This window comes from Prenolepis imparis, unplaced genomic scaffold (genome assembly GCF_030444845.1).
Source record: "Prenolepis imparis isolate NDT839.2.m4 unplaced genomic scaffold, iyPreImpa1.0 SCAF_1, whole genome shotgun sequence".
NCBI lineage: Eukaryota > Metazoa > Arthropoda > Insecta > Hymenoptera > Formicidae > Prenolepis > Prenolepis imparis.
The window spans coordinates 25750398-25770336 of NW_028141159.1; the positions used below are offsets into that span (position 1 = coordinate 25750398).

The following is a 19939-nucleotide window of genomic DNA, read 5'->3' on the forward strand; positions in this document are numbered from 1 at the left end:
ATTGTCATTATTCCAAGGATAGATTTAATTACAAGTGATTTGGAACTGCCATTTAAGTTCAAACGAAGACAGTTTCCTATTCGAGTGTCATTTGTTGTGACAATCAATAAATCCCAAGGACAAACTTTAGAAAAAGTTGGGATTTATTTGCCACATTCCGTATTTGCTCATGGTCAACTTTATATGGCATTCTCTAGAGCAACCAAAAGGGAAAGTGTAAAAATTAAGATTGATGAATTCAGCAATCAAGGACATCTCATTGGAGAAAGTCAAAAATGTTTTACAAAAAATGTCATACAGAGAGATTTTGTAAATTAAAGAATTCTAAAATTGTGATACCAGAGAGGGAAAACACAATTTTAAAAAAATTTTGATGTATTTCCGCACAGCGCAGACTTAGTCTGTCTGACCGTATATATAAAAAGATTGAATAAATTAAAAGATTTAATAATATATTATTAATATATTATTAGATAACTTTTAAGTCAGCGCAGAAAAAGAAAAAAAATAAGGCTATTATGTGGTTTTTTTTAAGTTTTACACAAATTCCACCCATGCACCCACCCACGCACTCAAACATTTATTGACCGATTTTCTCGAAATTGGTACTAAAAATTTTGCAAATTTTTCGGGGATGGCGACAATATTTTAAAACGAGGGTTATATAAAAGCTTTGAGAACCGCGCGAAGCGCGGTCCGAAACGCTAGTCAGTAATATAACATCATCAATGCTATAATTTCTCGTGTAATACAATGTGATTAATACGTAACATCCACATAATATGCATTATTACATTTATATTGTTGAATACGAAAATATAACATTGGTGTATAGTATTATTGTTAGTTGATGTTCATTTGATTTTTTAATTATAAATAATCTAAAAATTACCAGAAATGAAATCACTATCATTCTTTTTTCTTATTTCGCATACATTAGTCTCTGTAGACATTTTCAGTTCTTTTCCTTCCAAAGTAATTACAGCTTCTTTTCTGAATGAACCAATCAATAATAATAATTAGTTATACACTTTTACATGTATTATATAAATATATGTACAATTTGTTTCATACTTACTTATACACTGTTTCTTGGATTTTTCATCACATTTCTTTGAATTGTAAAATGTGTTACTTTTTATTTGCGGAACTTTGGGATAATGAGATAACTGTATATTTTCTTGATTACTATCATTATCATCACTGCTTGAGAGAATCTTTTTTGCTCTTGCTTTTCGAGATTTCTGGAAATCTTCTAGATCGTCGTTTTCTGAATTAATGTCCGACAAAATTTCAGCTTTTTTAAATTTTAATAATCCTTTGTCATATGTACCTAAATGGAAAATGTAATTGATGCTTAATAAGTATAACATTTTTGTTATACTTATTAAGCATCAATTACATTTTCCATTTAGGTACATATGACAAAGGATTATTAAAATTTTCCAAGAAACTTATAACAAATGTTCAATGTATACAAACTAATCATAAATAACAAAATTTATACTTTGTATATTTCGTAAGTAACATACTTGAACTGGCTAAGACTTTTTATATTTTATACAATGACCAATTATTTTCATATGGTATGAGGTTCTTTACAGCTTTCATACATTTTAAATGTGAAGTAAAATTTGGCAACGAGCAGCACTTTTATCTTCTATTATCCAGGAGGTAGGAATCATTTCCATATCATCTTCAAACTCAACAATGGACCATAAATCTTCCATTATGTATATGTGTACTGTACTGTAATATCCCATTTAGCAAGGTATCGTCATTATGACGTCATTTTAAGGTCATTTCTCGTCATATAACGTCAGTCGACTAAATAATGACGTATCACATACGTGACATTTTTGACGATATATTATCGTTATTGAAATAATGTCATTTAGTAGTCTTCTTAAGATTCTTTACTTATCAATTAACTAATATTGTTAGATAGATATTTATTCCGAGGCCCCTAAGGGATTTCGGGTCGTTTTCAGAGGACCGCCAAACCTCTCACAACCACCCATCTATTATCGTCCTCTATTTACAAAACTTCTTGTAACAACATAATATACATGTCAGATCTTCCATTTTCCTTTTTTGCCGTCTCTCCTCTCCTTTCGTGTCATCCTTCCTTCCTTCCTTCCTGTCTCCCCGGCCTCTGTTTCCTCCTCCTTCTCCCATCCTCCTCTCCTCTCTCCCTCAGCCTTTTACAACAAATTTCTCATCCCTCTAACCTGGCCATTTGGAGACCTCACAATAATCTAACCTAACCTCCCTCTCCCTTTCCCCTTCTCCCTTCCTCCTTATCTTCCCTCACCTCTCCTACCTAGATCTACCCCTCCATTCTCCTCTACCTCCCCCCTACCAACTCCATTCCTTTATTTTTTGACCCATTCTTCCCCCTCGCTGTCCCACCCCCATTCCTCCCCGTCTATCTCTATCCTCCCATTCCATACCCTTACCGCCTTTCCTTTCCTTTCCTCCTCTCTCGCCCATTCTAACATTTTCCACCTTATTTTCCTCTCCTCCATCGTCAAATCCTCATCTATGCCTACTCTCCACATTCTTCGAAAATCCCACTTCCTTTCTAACAGCCTTTCCCTATCCTTCTCCTCTTCCAACTCAACAATGGACCATAAATCTTCCATTATGTATACGTGTACTGTACTGTAATATATCATAGTATAAAAAATTACCTATTGCAAACCCATGTAGAATCTTACTACAAAAGTAATGATATATAAAATATAAAAAAAAAATTAAAAAATTAAAAAAACTAGGCACTGCTAAATTTCAAAATTAACTTTAGCATATTGCTTAATTTAGCAGTGCCTAGTTTTTTTAATTAAAATTTTTTAATTTTTTTTATTTGTATTAATTTTAATAATTTTTTAATTTTTATACTATTCTACATGGGTTTGCAACTTAAATTTTTCACTGGTTCATTATACGACTCTATAGGTTTGCAACTTAAATTTTTCACTGGTACAAAAGTTTCTACTTTTACTTGGCGCGCAATTTTTTTTTATATCATTACTTTTGTAGTAAGATTCTACATGGGTTTGCAATGGATAATTTTTCATATGATTCTACATGGGTTTGCAATAGGTAATTTTTTATACTACAATTCTACATGGGTTTGCAATGAGTAATTTTTCAAACGATTTTACACATGGGTTTGCAATGGGTAATTTTTCACTACTGGCGTGCCCATACTAGGCGCCTTTTTTTACCTTTTTTTAAAGGTAAGTTTTTATAGGGATATCATTCATTTTTGTATATGATTTAGATTTACTAGGGTTGCTCAAATAATGCAATTTTTTTCAGAAACTATTTATTAAACAGGTTTGAAATGTTTTTAAACATACATTGATATTTCTTCTTTTTAAATCTATATTATTTTTTAATATAATCTCAATCAACTTCTATAACCTTATATCAGCACGATACTAGTATATGTATGCCTTTACTGTATCAACTCATGTTTTTTCTACGTAACCATGTCATCACAGCTTCAATCATCCCCTCATCATCTTTCCAATCTTGTTTCGCAGAGATCTTTAAATTATATGTTCAACACAGTTTAGCGATAGCTTCCAATATTTAACTTTTTGAACCACTTAATTAAGGGTCGGCAGGCGACACGGAGACGCCTGTCGGCCGGCCGGGAATTACAGATTCGTTTATATAAGATTTTAGCCAAAATACTTAATGAATCTCATTAAATTTAGGAGATTCTTAATTAGTAGGATTGTCCGCAAGTCGCCAAAAAGCGATTTTTTGGAAAAAACGTAAAAATAAAATTTATAATAAATTTTGTGAAATACGCAACTAGCCAGCGGGTAAGGTTGGGTTAGCCGCGAGTCCGTATTTTATTTATTATAAATTTTTAAGAGCGAAAATGCAAAATCCGGCTCTTTGGCGACTTGCTTTATTATATAAAGAATATATAAAAAAAATTTCATGAAGCTACGTGACTTCTTCGATGCAAAATCTTATATGAACGAATCTCACTAGATCTATATCTAAAAGCAGCTCATGGGGAAATTTCCGTGGTAACATTCTGACAGCTTGACAAGGAGAGAGTATCATTCTGTCTTTGTCTCTCTTGCATCGCGTATGTTAGCGTCCATGTAGGCACAAATACTACTACATTGAGCACACGGATGCGATTATGGAGAAATAATGTCAGCAAGAACTGGCTATCATATTATGATGATCGAATAATGAATAATCATCGAATAATGATAATTTATAAATATTTATATATAAAAATAAAATACTATTTGTATATAAATATTTTATTTTTATACATAAATATTTTATTTATTTATAAATATTTATAAATCATCATTATTCAATGATTTATTATATTTATATATTTATATTCTGTGAAAGGGGATTTAAAAAAAATATTTCCTAATTATCTCTTTGCAGGAAACAGTGCATCTTGTCAGAGAGCCGATTTGATTTTTTGAAGGATCTAGTGAAGTCTCTGCCTAATGTATCAGAACCAGATGATGAGATACCTACATCACCAGAAACTCCCACACCATTGCAAATAATTCTACCACACACAGTAACTGGATGTCCTACTATAACGCAGTATCCTGATCCATTAGAGTGAGTTTCAGTGTATGTGATGCGGCTCTCAAAATTTCACATATTATAATCGCTATTCATATCTTTGCAGATATCAAAAGCAACTGGGATTACCAATTAGCGTCGAGTCAAGTACGAATCATAAGAGTACGAGAAACAATGGATCGACTCGAATGTTCGAGTTCTTGTAGCCGATTGATTCTTCTTCAATAATCAGAAGTAAAGCTCGAGACTAGTTCCGTAGCGAACTTCTTGAACATTATGATACTTATACTATATCTGCAACATACAAATACCTATGCTAGTCCATGATCTAAATATTCTTCCTTAGAACAATTGCAATTACAATAAAAAGTCAAGAGGCGAGAAATGTGTGATATGCGGGTATATAGATTGAATTCTCTAGTCTGAATTGTTTCGCTAGAATAAAAGAAAAATTTAAATAGCGTAAGCTCTTTATTCCAAAGTATGAGTGTGTAATGGTTGGTGAATTGAAAAAGACAGATGTTCGAAAAGTATAAAGCACATAGTCGATTGGTCTTATCTAATTATTTTATCTTATCTAATTATCTATCTTACTATTTATATTATAAAGAGATTATCTTTTTACATTACTTGTAAGTCATAAAATAATAAAAAAGAAAACAAAAAAAACGACAGCAATGCATTTTACATATTGAGAAAGTATATATGTATATATAAATAAAACATATCGCGTACATTATACAGTATATCAATCAAATGTAAGTATTTGCAGAAAATTCTGCACTTTCTTTTACTTATAAAGATGTCTAATACTAAGTTTTTCACTTCAATTTTTATTAATATTATTATATGTAATAATATTAATAAAAATTGAAGTGAAAGACTTTTCCACCTCGACCTCTCTGACCCCTTTTTCCCCCCCAGCCTCTTATGATCTGTTGGTGTGGTGACGGAGGCACAAATATTTGTTCAGGTGGTGGCGGAGGCGGCCTAAATATTTGTTCTGGTGGTAGTGGCGGCGACTGATATTGTGGTCGCGGCGGCGGCTGATATTGTGGTGGCGGCAGCGGCTGATATTAGGGTGGCGGCGGCGGCTGATGTGGTGGCGGCGGCGGCTGAAATTGTATTGGCGGCGGCAGTGGTAGCGGAGGCACTTGCACCTGCTGATGCTGTTTCCGCCGTTCACGACGACGTTGGCGGTAAGTAACGTCGTCGACGATCCGTGTAAACATTAGCCTAATAAATATGATTATTTTCAATTAGTTTATTTTCTCTCTCTCTCTCTCTCTTATTTAATTGATATAATGATAATTATATTATAAATATATTCATCTTATCAAAACACTCACAGCTTGCGGTGCTTGCGGTGCTTGCACCACAATTATATATCCGGGTCCTCTGGGCGGGATATGACCCGGAATTGGCGGCACAAAGTTTACTGGCATGTGGCCAGAAATGGGTGGCATCGGTATTGCTGCAAAAAATGATTTTATAAATACATAAATATATATAATATATATAATGCGTACAATATATGCATATGTATTTATATACGTATATGTATATATATATTTGTTAAAGTCGGAAAGAATACATTCATATATGTTAAAATCGCGAATAATAAATTTATATATAAAACTCGAACATAATAAAATCTTATCGCCGTGCTGCCTTTACAAAGCGGATAATCCGCAAATACGCGCTCAATAACAAATGTCTTTGTTCTCGATGTGTTTTCTCGTCTTCGTATTTATATTTCATATGTAATCAACAGACAACCATTTCCACGTTTCATGGAAATATTCGACAATTACCCGGAGCTTGGGATTCCCTTTCTCCGTTCTTCGAAATTTCTAGAAGTTTCCCCGAAGAGTTTAAATACCGAGGATACGTCTGTCTCGGGTCTCTTATCGAAAATATAATCGAGTAATAAACATACGCTAATACAAATCTGTGAGTTAAGTGCGACCACGGCGATATATTAACTTTCTGCACTGCGATCGCAGATCTTTCAATGACTGCGAGTGCGAAAAAGACGAACTCTTTATAAAAGACGTGACTTTTAATTGTTCTCGGATACTTCGAGAGTTAATTTAATCTGTGGATTAACCGCGTCCGCAATTTCGCCATTAATAGAATAAAGACATTCTGTTCTAATAACGGATCACCTGTATTATCGCACTTTTCTTAAATTCTCTATCTCCTCGTTCTCTCTCACTCGTTCTCTCTCACTCTCTCACTTTATCACGCTTCGCTGTTATCTCTAAACCTCAACCTAAACGTCAAGCTGATACACAATAGCATTCGCTATCCTTCTCGCTCCTCAGTCTTAGCGAAATCACATTCCCTCTTTCCGACTTCGAGTCTCTCTCACTATCAGCAAATTCTCATCCGTTCGCCGCGACAAAAAATTGATCGCTCGCGCGCAAACAATATTGATAAATATACAAAGGTCAAATAGGTAATTACAGATTAGAAAAAAATCATTGCTTACAAGAATTACAACTTTATAAATAAATAAATAAATGGTTTATATAAATATAAAATGCAATATTTCAAATATTTTGTGTATAATATGTACGTATACATATATTTATACATATATAAAGACGTATATAAATAAAGAGAACAATTACTTATCACGGTCATGATTCGCCATTATGCTAACATGTACTATCGATTATCGAGTGCAATTATATCGTTTATATCACGCGATCTAAGCTTCCATGCTATGATTTTAGTAGCACAGAAGTATATAGAGTATAGAGTATTGTTTTGTTGTCAGTGTAAAGTGTTCTGTGTTATTAGAATATTTATTAGAGTATTATTAGTATTATTTAGAGAGCATATACATTCATTATGCCTAAATATACTAATAAGCATACAACAGTTTCGGCACTACGTGTATCTTCATCACAAAAAATGCGTCACATGCGACAAGTGCGTGACAAAAATTTTTGTGACAATTCTTTTGTTGTGAATCAAGAAAGAATTGATGAGGACTCCAGAAAAGGATCATTGGGATGCGTATCGGATTTCATGGAAATTCCAGATAAATTACATCAATTATATGCATGCGAGAATAAAAGAAATGTAAATGATGACATGTCGACATCGCAATCATTATCTATGGATACATTTTCTCTATTATCTGAAAAAAATATAAATATTTTCGATGATGATGCTTCTGTGGGATCACTATCAGATGTTCGTGAATTTTTTGAAAATTTGACTAGTTTGTCGATAAACAAGCCGTACGCATACACAGATGAGGCAAATGTTATGACAGATAATGATGCGTTGTCACCGCAGTCGTTTACATTTCTTGACAATTCTGCAAATTCATGCATGGAATCGGAAAGTATGCAAAACAATATCAAAGATATCAAAGACACTGAAAACATTGAAAATGTCGAAAACGTCGAAAATGTTGAAGACATCGAAAATGTCGAAGATGTCGAAGATATAGAAAATTTTGTTTTGCATACTGATGAGAATATCGACGCATATAGTTTATATTCTGAAGAGATTAATGGGCGATGTATCATTGATTTTGGGCATGTTTTTGCTGAATTGCAGAAAATATCCACTCATTGGCTCGGCGAATGTCGTTTCGCTGATCTTGTATTACGCGAAAAGAAGTCTGACGGTCTGAAAAGCAATTTTTCTGTCACATGTCGAATGTGTAACAAGTCATTCGACTTTTGTAGTGAACCGACAGATGACAGAATATTGGATGTCAATAGTGGTATCGTATCCGGTACTATATTGACAGGGACTGGTCATAAGCAGCTTGAAGAACTTCTTGCTGCTGTATTCCATGCATGGATAATAAAAAATATATAAGACATCATAATGAAATGTCGGAAGCCTTCGCCGCCGCCGCGGAAGCAGAAATGCGCGTGGCGGGCGAAGAGGAAAAACGTTTAGCAATTGAAAGAGGAGATATCATAGACGGAATTCCGCATATACCCGTGATAACAGATGGTTCGTGGATGAAGAGATCCCACCGTACTGGTAGTTATGATTCTCCATCCGGAGCAGCTATTATTACGGGATATCATTCAATAAAAGTATTATTCGTTGGTGTCAGAAATAAATATTGTATTGTCTGCGCGAGAGCAGCTAAAATTAACGCAGAAGCAAAAAAACATATATGTTTTAAAAATTGGGGAAGCAATCAGAGCTCCACCAGTATGGAAAGTGACATAATCGTCGAAGGCTTCCGACTTAGTTTAGAAATGCATGACCTTATTTATAGTCAATATATCGGTGACGGTGACAGTAATGTATTAAAAAAATTGAGAGATTTTCCACCGTATCCTAATATTGTTGTGGAGAAGATTGAATGCACGAATCATCTTCTCCGCAATCTTTGTAATAAAATACGTGAAGCGAGTAGTACCGGTGGTAGAAATATTTCAAAATTGAAGAAAGCCGTTGATAGCAGCGTTATGAAAATTCGAAACGCTGTTGTAAAGGCTGTCGACTTTCGTCGCAATCGTAAAGTTAGTTGGCAAACAAAAATTTCAGAATTAATTAAAGATTTAAATAATATACCTAGCCATGTATTTGGCGAAAATAAAGATTGTGCTTCGCTTCAATATTTCTGTAATGGACAACAGAAAGAAGGCGAGGTAAATCTTGTGTCCCAATTACGACGTGCAGGATTATTAGAAAAAGTAGAAAATGCTATGAAATGCATAATAGAAAATGCCGATAGCTTACTATATAAATTTACTAGTAATTCTGTTGAAAGTTGTAATGCAATTATAAGTAAATTTATTGGTGGCAAGCGTGTTCATTATGCCATGAAAGGCTCTTATCAAACACGCGTTAAAGCAGCCGTATTGCAATATAATACTTCGCAAGCCTTGAGTTCTGTTTGTCGTGCGATGGATAAAAAACCACCGAAACGAACAGAAATCATTGAAAATAGAAATATAAAAAAAAATGCCAACCAACTTCAACGAACACGTACGGCGAAAGAATTAGGTCTCTCTGTTCGTACATCTAAATTTTCCGCTAAAATAACGGCTGATAAAGATTATGGATCAAATGTAGAACGGCCAGATATCGAAGGTAATATGTACGAACAGCTGAGACTTAATCATTATGAAATGTTATTAGAGCAACAACGTAATTGTGCTATATTGGAGTGTGCTACACGGGATCAGCATGAAAACCCGGAGTGGCACAACGTACGGCGAAATCTTCTCACTGCTTCAAACTTTGAAAAAGTTTGTAGCAGAAGAGAAACAACTTCGTGCCAAAATCTTGTGAAAGCAATTCTTTATCCTCCTCGATTGACAGGCGCGGCTGTTGAGTGGGGTAAAAGAAAAAGAGATGATGGCACGAGAGCAATTGCAGGTGGAATTAGGGATAGAAATTAATAATTGTGGTATATTTATAGATGAAACTATCCCATATCTTGCCGCGACGCCTGACGGCATTGTTGGAGACGATACTATCGTTGAGATTAAATGTCCTTATGCAGCGCGGCATGTGTCTCCTATTACTGCAATGCTCAATAAGATTTCACGTATTTATAGAATATTTGATAAAACGAATGACACTCGAATGAATCAAAGACACGCGTACTACTTCCAAGTGCAGGGACAACTCCACATAACGCAAAAAAAGTATTGCATTTTTGCTGTGTGGACACCCTTTGGATTGAAGTACACGATTGTCGAGCGTGATGACAGATTTTGGGAAACAAAAATGTCAGCACTGCTTAAACGATTCTACGAGGACTGCTTGGTTGCTGAAATAATAGATAGTAGAATAGCAAGAAATATGCCTATTCGGGAACCGCAGTATGTCATCGAAGCACAAGCGGCTCGGAAAAATGACATAAAAGTGGAAAGTGTTATCGAAAGCACTACTACCACTGTTGCTATTCCAGAAATAGCGCAAGATGACGATTGCATTATAACTGATTACTCGAATGAAAAACGAGATGTAACTGAGGATGACATAAAAATACTAAGGTAAATGTTAGATGATGTGATACCTTCTCTTTTATTAGTAAAGAATAATATTTTGCCCATAGATAGTAAATTAAATGATGACTCTTACAATGCGTAAAAATAAATCGTTAGATTTATATATCTAACGATTTATTTTTACGCATTGTAAGAGAGACTTCTTGCTTTGAAACACAAAGTGTGTTATATTTAGAATACCCGCACATAATTGAAGTTAGTCGTAGCAATAAAAGCTTACAAATTATTGGCGGAAATTGCACAGATCATTGGCGATGCATTTATTTTGATGGCACCAAACTTCACGTGTACGACAGCCTAGCTGGTACTACGTACGATAAATTGGCTGCTAAAGAAAAAGAATATATTCGCCTTCGTTATCCCAAGATTAACAAATATGATATAATTTTCGAAGAGGTACAAACACAACCGGATTGTATCTCTTGTGGAATTTAGGCTGCGGCTTTCGCTACAACTGTAGCCTTGAAAGGAAATCCTTGTAATAAAAAATATTCCAGTGACGTAAAATGCATGAGACGTCATTTCATTAAAATTCTAGAAAGCAACTGTTACGTCCTGGCCTGCACGAAGGAAAGGCCGCTCGAAGGTCGTAACAGCGTTTTCCCGAAATCGGAGTGATTTCGGGTCGAACGGACTGTCTGGTCCTTTTGCAGGTCAACGACTGGATAGTCGCTTTTACCTGGCTTATCTCAGGAGTCTGTTCGTCGGTCCTTTTCGGTAAGGGAATTAAATCCCTTTTACGCGGGATAGGACCTTGTGCGATCTCGGGGGATATATATATAAAGGAACGCAGGGGTTTAAATAAGACTTTAAATTCGCGTAATGTAAATAATTATCATTTATTTAAAAAAATAAAATCTTAATAATATTCGGAGAATTAGACATTTGAATTTGTGAACATGTATAAACAATTATATATGAGTGTGTGTATAACGTTGATGTGCTATGAGGCGGTTGAGGATTCGCGTTGGCTTTTGATCGTCCCGTTTCAATCGGAGAGCGCGTTTCAATGCTCGACGGGCAGCGATTTCCACTACTTATTAAGTTTAGTCGCGATTCTGGGGATTTATTCACTTCCGTGATCGTAGAAAAATGAAAGTACTCACTGTTGGCTGTATATTATTTGGTGAGCGGGTTGGCAGCTATAGGTTGATCCTCAGGAACGATGGTTCCTTCGTGTGGGCGAAGGTGTAGGTTGACTAGTAGCTGATTATTGAGCCCCCATGGTCACAATATATGTTTAATGCGAGGATCCAGAAGTGCGTAACTGCCACGAGGTAGGCGGAATTAATGAGAGCGTTCTTGGAAGATTCGCTGCTTTTATACTATTCGTCTGCCCTTCTTATAGGGCAAAGGGCGTCTTCTTTTCTTGTGACTCATAGTCATACGTTCGGTGTTTAATCCCTTTTGCGCAACGTATTGCTCTCTTGTATGAAGAGTTCTTTCCTAATTCTGATCTTTGGTCCACTGATAGCGTGTGTCGATCGTGATATTTCGACATTACCAATTACCCTGACTTATTGATCAAAGTGTAGGTTTCGTAATCTCGCCGGTCGAGTTGTTTCACAATCACTGTCTTTCTCCGTTTAATTCTTATAACTAATTTCGGTCTTATAATTAATATGTTCGCGGAACGCGAATCTGCGTAAATTGGGAAGGAGAAAAGAATCGTGCAGTCCACAGGACGTAACACCCCCCGTCTTAGACAAATGTTGGGGGTGTAACACAACATTTGCAAAAGAGAAATAAAAATTTTCGATTCTTTTCTTGCCGCGATTTGTGAATATCGGTAAAAAGAACCACCCGTTGGTTAATTGTGCTTCCTTTAGTTAACATGTATCTCTTTTTTGAAAAAGAGGAAAGAAAAAGGCGACCACCAAAACCCCTTCCTTATTCTTTCGTTCTTTTCTTACATTTTTTTTAATTTTATTTTATTACTGGTAAGGACGCGTTTCGTGCGCGTGGAATCCTTTTCCCTTTATTTGTCCATATTGATAAGTAGGAGGTGTGAAATATTTTTGAAATGACACGCGGTTTACTGCCTGATCGTTGTCAGTGATTTATGGTTGTTTCCTTTTACCGTTCATTTTTCCTTCTGGGAAACACAGCTTGGCCCCATCCGTCTACCAGGTGTTCGTAGTTGACGTATAGAAATTCTTCTATACATTCGATACATTCTTCTGCAGGTTTTATTAGTACGATTATTATTTCGTACTTAGTGCAGTTTGTTTGGTTGTCTGCTGAGTCCTTATGGACTAGGTTGTGGGGTGATAGTGTCATATACTCCTCCTTGATTGGTATTTTATTATAGCATTCTTGGCAGATTTTAGAGTAGTCTTCAGTATTTTGATAAATGTTCCCCCGTGCTTGTATGATACATCAGATTTCCATTAATTTTAAATAAGTTTCAGGGTGATCTTGTGGTCTCACGCCGTCGATGGGTCTTTGCCGTATTTCTTTTGTTATTTCAGGAGTCCATTGGAATTGATAATATATTGGCATTGTTATACTGGAACTGACGATCAGGTAGTTTTTCTATAGAATGGAAAATGATTCCACCTTCACGATTATGAGGAATATTAAACTAAAACATGAGGGTGGATATTATATAATTATATGTATATAATAAGATGATATATAGGAAATTCCTTCTCCTTTTTTTTATTATCATGAAAATATTTTATGTACTTAAGGTTATATATAATTTTTTTGTTTTTATATATGTATAAAGGGAAGGTATTTAACGAAATATAACATATGAATAATATAGAGTATATGAGGTTATAAAGAAAATACAATAGTTTAACTTAAGATTACGGATGAATATATATATGCGTATTGTTACGTCCGGGGGTGCAGTTGCGGCGTAAATTTTACGAAATTTAAATCGCGACCTACGAACTCGAACTGCGGGGCGGACTACGTCGTATTTCGGAATTACTCCGGGGATACCCACGACGACAGGTATTTCCTTTATGGTCACGGTTGCGTTTTGGGAGAAAGGGAGCGTTTCGTATAGGTTCGATTACTGACGAATCAGTCCATGTATCCGCGGAATCGTTCGAGTGAATCGTTGACGGAGTGGAAAATAGTGATTACTGTATTACCATCCGAGTCGATACGGTAGGGTTCTTCACCACGGCGGTACAGAAGGTAAGCTCGTTGGCAATGATAACAAGGGTGGTCGATGTCACGTGTTTTCGACAGTCGGTAAAAATTGCAGACTGAGCAAACGACTCCGGTCGGTACGTCGCCGATAACGAGGAGATGCTTAGCGCAAGTTAACCACTCAGATTGCACGCCAGTAGGTAAACGCATACGGCAATCCGTACAGAGAGCGGCACTTGTTTCCTTATTAATAAAACCGATTATCCGTTGGCAATACGGGAGGTTATTTAGGGTTTCTTCAATAGTTTCTTCCTCGGAATCATCCTCGGGGAGGAGCAAAGTGGTGGGGATGTCCAAGTGTGACGGTATTATTGGACACATAGGAGTTGATTGTTTAAACTAATGTTAGTTAAAATAAATAATTGCCATGAGGTCGATTTGAATGTTCTAACACGTTCACGAAGTTTCTAGATATTCTGGAAAGATTTAGAATTTTCCAAAGGGTTGACTGTAGGATACCTACTGCAGTTTTATGAGGGCCATAAACTGACCCTTGATAAAAAAAAAGGTTTCGCACGATTTCTCTTTTTGGGAGATGAGAAAATTTAAGACGCGCAGAGAATATTCTGGAAACCACGTGGTAAGCTAATATTTCTAAAATTGCAAGAGAATTTATTAGTTATTATTGTTAAGTGATTCAAAAATGGGTAGACGTAGTTTCCGAAATAGATTCTTGTATTTCGCGGGTTCCCGGGCAGAAGGGAGGCTCGTGTTGTAAAGAAATATCTTGAGCACCTACCTTATTTAATTTCCAAGGAATGGACAACGACTGGATGGCGATGATCCGGGGTACCCGCGTTGTAGAGGGTGTACAGGATGCCAGACCTTTCTGCAGATACCTTGTACGGCGTGGATCGTTGTCCGGGATGTCGTTCAATGGCACCTTGGAATTCTTGATTTCGATCGCGTGCAATTGCGTAGGCCACTCCCGTAATTTAACGTCCGCGTGATTATTATTATTATTATTAATGCTAAAAGGCACGGAGTCGCCGAACAATCTATCGTATTCCGCGTCGTTATGATAGTCGATTCCAATGAAATTAGAGAGACCACGTGTTGATTCAGTGCGATGTAGTCGTGCTGTTATACGCCGTAGTTGATTCTTTCTTCCTGCACGGCGTGTTTTAGGCATTATAAAATTTAAACATTCTGAACGTCGTTTCGCTTCTGCAATAACTAACGTGCGGCGGTCCTCACTGTTCGTTGTTGCTTTCGGCGAGAGATTATGAGCGGTTCGTCCTCTCTGAATAATCACTACGAGGTTCAGGAAATATTTCTATGTTATAGAATAGTAATTTGTTAGGAATGGATTACTTGACGCGTGTTTTAGGCATTGTAAAATTTAAACGTTCTGAACGTCGTTTCGCTTCTGCAATAATTAACGTGCGGCGGTCCTCACTGTTTGTTGTTGCTTTCGGCGAGAGATTATGAGCGGTTCGTCCTCTCTGAATAATCACTACGAGGTTCAGAAAATATTTCTATGTTATAGAATAATAATTTGTTAGGAATGGATTATTCGGCATGTGCAGGCGAGAGAATTCGAGATGCGTTTTAGAAATAATATAGGCTTGGAGATACACGAGGTTGGAACTAATTTAGAATGAATTTAGAATATATATATATATAACACTTTTATTCTAGTATAACACTACGAGTAATACAAAGTATCTAAGTTAAATTTTAGAGTTAGGATCTTAGAGTTAAACTTAGAATTAGAGTCTTAGAATTAGAATTAGAATCTTAGAGTTAGAATTTGAATTTTAGAATTCGGAGAGAGTCTTAAAGGTGACTGCTCTGCTTGACGGCGCGATTAGAACTGAGCTCCTCTGGGCTCGCTCTGAGGTCCTTCGGTTTTCGGCAGCTCGGTTGCGGCGGCCGAGAGTGGGGGAACTCTCTAGAGTAGGGAGTTGCTGTGGTAGGGAAGTTCCCAGGTGCTGCGGAGCGCCGCGCTCAGGCACTAGGCGGAGTTAGATGTCATGGCCGGCATTGGCGCGCATTTCGAACGGTGTTATAAGAACTTAGAATTATTTTGCATAAGAGTGAAAAAATTTAAGTAGCCGGACGTGACAAAGAACTCGCAAAACGGGAAGAAATAGACCGCGATCGATATAAAACACGTGACCGCCGCGAACCCGAACCACCGCGAAACGAACATACGCGTCGAGGATACGCTAATACGCCTCCGCGCAACGAAAATTATTTTCGGGAACGCTATCCGAACAATACGCGTAACGATCCGGTGAGATTCTCCGACGAACGCCCAACATATGGCGATAGACGCCAAAATTACAATAATACTAACACAAACACTAATGCGCCTACTCGTTACAACGACCGTCGCAATAAATGGTGCCGCTATTGCAAAAACAACGGGCACGAGATAGAAGAATGCAGAAAACGTGAATATAATAATAACGTGCAAAAAAATGAGTCGGGAAACGCACCGAGCCCCGCGGGAAGGTCGGGTACACCTCACCAAGGGGCCTCTTCTCAAACGAACCGCCCGATAAGAGCGATAAGCACGGAACACGATCCGGAAACACGCGAATCGCAATGTTAACTCCGAACGATTTTTCACATGCGCCCGCGGTCACCATAGCCGCAGGTGGATTATCGACCGAGACATGCTTTATGATAGACACAGGTGCAGCGCCTAATCTTGTTAAACAAGGACAAATACTCCCCAGCAACGACATTGATAAAAGTTCGACGATCTTCCTTAGCGGAATCACGAACGATAAAATCAAAACGCTCGGGACTATTAGCATAAAATACCTCGGTCACCAAATCAAACTCCACGTCGTCACCGACGATTTTCCAATCTCGCAAGACGGAATCTTAGGTTCCGAATTCTTACAAGACGCGTCTAAAATAGACTACGTCAAACGCTGCATCATTTGGCAAGGGGCCTCAATCCCTTTCAACGCCGAACAAACATTCACGATCCCAGCAAGATCGCGAACTACACTACCGCTCCGTGTTAGCGATACCAACGTTAGCGTAGGGTATATATCACGGATCCACGTAAACGATGACATCTACTTAGGAGACGCCATCGTCACCAACCGCAACGGCATAGCCTACATAAAAGACGTCAATACAAGCGATAAGGATCTCAAGTTCAACTTACCTAGAATAAGTCTTCAAGAGATAGAAAAACTCTCCACATCCTATCCTCGAGACCATGAGGGCTCACCGCCCCCTTCTAAGAGTCGTAAAAGCACTCTCTCCAAATCTCATCCCTCGACCAAGAGTCATAAAACCTCCGAAGCCGCTCTCCCAACCTTAGGGCATGAGGAGACCTTCGCTAAGAAAACACAGTACGTCGCAACACTAAGTAAACAAAACACATCCCGTCCCGACGAGATTAAGACACTACTGCGACTCGATCATCTAAACACGGAAGAAACGAAACACGTACATAACCTAATACACACTTACAATGATCTGTTTCGCCTTCCTACCGACAAACTACACTCTACTAACGTCACCACACACACCATCCCAACGACCGACGAACTTCCGGTACACACAAAACAATACAGATACCCGCCGATGCACAAGGAGGAGATTAACAAACAAGTGCAAGAACTCATTGAGAATGATGTAATCCAACCATCTATGTCACCATATAACTCCCCCTTGTGGATCGTGCCCAAAAAACCGGACTCACAAGGTAACAAGCGTTGGCGAATGGTAATAGATTACCGAGCACTGAACGAAAAAACAGTCGGGGACGCTTACCCCTTACCAAACATAGTAGAGATCCTCGATCAGCTGGGGAGCGCGAAATACTTTAGTGTGTTTGACTTGGCATCGGGTTTTCACCAGATAAAGATGAACGAATCCCACACACATAAAACTGCGTTTTCCACTCCGTATGGGCATTATGAATTTAAACGAATGCCATTCGGGCTCAAAAATGCCCCCGCGACCTTCCAAAGGCTCATGGACCAGGTACTGTCGGGACTTCAAGGTGCCGAACTCTTCGTGTATCTCGACGATATAGTATTGTATTCCAGTTCGTTGCGAGAACACGAAATCAAATTCCACAAACTAGCGGAACGACTCAGAAGGGCAGGACTGCGCCTCCAGCCCGACAAATGCGAATTCCTCCGCAAAGAAGTCACATACCTGGGCCATGTAATAAGTGAAGCCGGAGTAAAACCCGATCCCAAGAAAATAACAGCGGTCGAAGATTTCCCTAGACCCAAACACGCGAAAAACATAAAACAATTCTTAGGACTCGCGGGCTACTATCGAAGGTTTATACCTAACTTCTCCAAGATAGCACAACCTCTCACGAATCTGCTAAAAAAAGAGGAATCATTCGTCTGGAAAGAGGAACAAGAGTCGGCTTTCACGCAGCTCCGCAATGCGCTTTGTAATGAACCGATTTTGCAATACCCAGACTTCACTAAACCGTTCATTGTAACTACCGACGCATCCGGATATGCGGTTGGAGGAATACTTAGCCAGGGCACTATAGGGAAGGATCTTCCTATAGCCTACATCGAGACTATTGAATAAAGCAGAAATAAACTACTCTACCATCGAGAAAGAACTGTTAGCAATAGTATATAGTGTAAATTATTTCAGACCATACCTATATGGCCGACAATTCCAGTTAGTAACCGATCATAAGCCTTTAGTATGGCTACACTCAGTAAAGGACCCATCATCGCGTTTAGTCCGATGGCGTCTAAAATTACTAGAGTACGAATATAAAGTAGAATACAAAGCAGGTAAAATAAATGCTAACGCCGACGCGTTATCTAGAAACCCTGTTATCGAACAAATTCTCCCGCTTGTAAACACATCCGACTCCGACGAATCACTATTTTCGACTAATCAACATAAGAAAACACAAGCCCCAACAAATGTCGATTCTCCCATACCAACAAATGTAAATTCATCAACAAGAAATAACGTTGATAATACCGCAGAAAATGAAACCGACAAAGAAATCGAGACTGACGATAGCTTCAGTTCAGACGAAGAGAACCAAATCTTCGATAACCCTAGAACCCCCTTTGAATTACGAGAACCAAACGCGAGATTCAAAATAATAACTATTCCAGATAACTTTATAACCAGAAAAGACAATCTTGTTATATTTGCTACGCAACAAGGCGTACCGCTGGGACGAGGAGCTCAAATGTTGCATGATAATAACATACTACCCGTAATTAAAGACGCCACGTTGGGCAGAACAAAAGTTAATTGCAACGGTAACAGACACTTAATATCACTTATCGCTAAAGAAAGAGTCTCAGCCGCCACTGAAATAGAAATTATCAAAGAAACGCTACGCTCACTAAAGGACGTAGTTACAGAATTGGACCTACAGTCAATCTCGATATGTCAAGACAATGTAGATAGCATTACCTGGAATATCATATATTCATTGCTGCAGCGTACATTAAGCGACACTAATCTTAAGATATTCGTATGCGCAAACAAGATTGAAATTCCACTCCCTGCAGATAGAGAAAGAATTATAAAAGATAACCACAGCTCAGCGATAGGAGGCCATAAAGGAGTAACCAAAACGTATAACCGACTAAAAGAACGATACTCCTGGCCAAAGATGAAGGAAGACGTCTGTGAATATATTCGTAAATGTAAAGATTGTCAACTGAAAAAATTAGTAAGAGTAAAAACTAAACAACCAATGGTGCTTACAGATACGCCAGGCACAGCATTTGATAAAATCTCAATGGATATAATGGGACCTCTTCCTACAACTTCTTTAGGAAATACATACATTCTTACCATACAGGACCTTTTAACTAAGTATTCACTAGCCATTCCATTGAAGCACGCATCCGCAACCGACGTAGCCGATGCACTCACTAACGAATTCATATGTATATACGGCGCTCCTATAGCTTGATTAACTGACCAAGGGTCACATTTCCTTAATTCTCTGTTGCGCAATATAGTACGTAAGTTTAGAATTAAGCAATATAAAACTACAGCTTATAGACCGCAATCGAATGGTTCGATTGAAAGATCCCACCATGTACTATGGGAATACCTTAAACAATATGTTAATAAAAACCGCGAATGGGATCAATTTTTGAAGTTAGCTACGTTCTCATATAACACTAGTGTACACGAAGGCACGCGATACACTCCGCACGAACTTATATTCGGCAAAATAGCGCGTGTCCCCT

The 19939-nt window shown here is 37.7% G+C and overlaps 1 protein-coding gene across 1 annotated transcript; it reads left to right on the top strand.

The window, feature by feature from the left end:
* The first annotated feature begins 18370 nt into the window (after window positions 1–18370).
* LOC145938469 (uncharacterized) lies at window positions 18371–19656 on the top strand. Its single transcript, XM_083042142.1, has 2 exons — window positions 18371–18386; window positions 18428–19656. The coding sequence occupies exons 1-2, from the start codon at window positions 18371–18373 to the stop codon at window positions 19654–19656; spliced, it is 1245 nt and encodes a 414-aa protein (XP_082898268.1).
* Window positions 19657–19939: the final 283 nt, after the last annotated feature.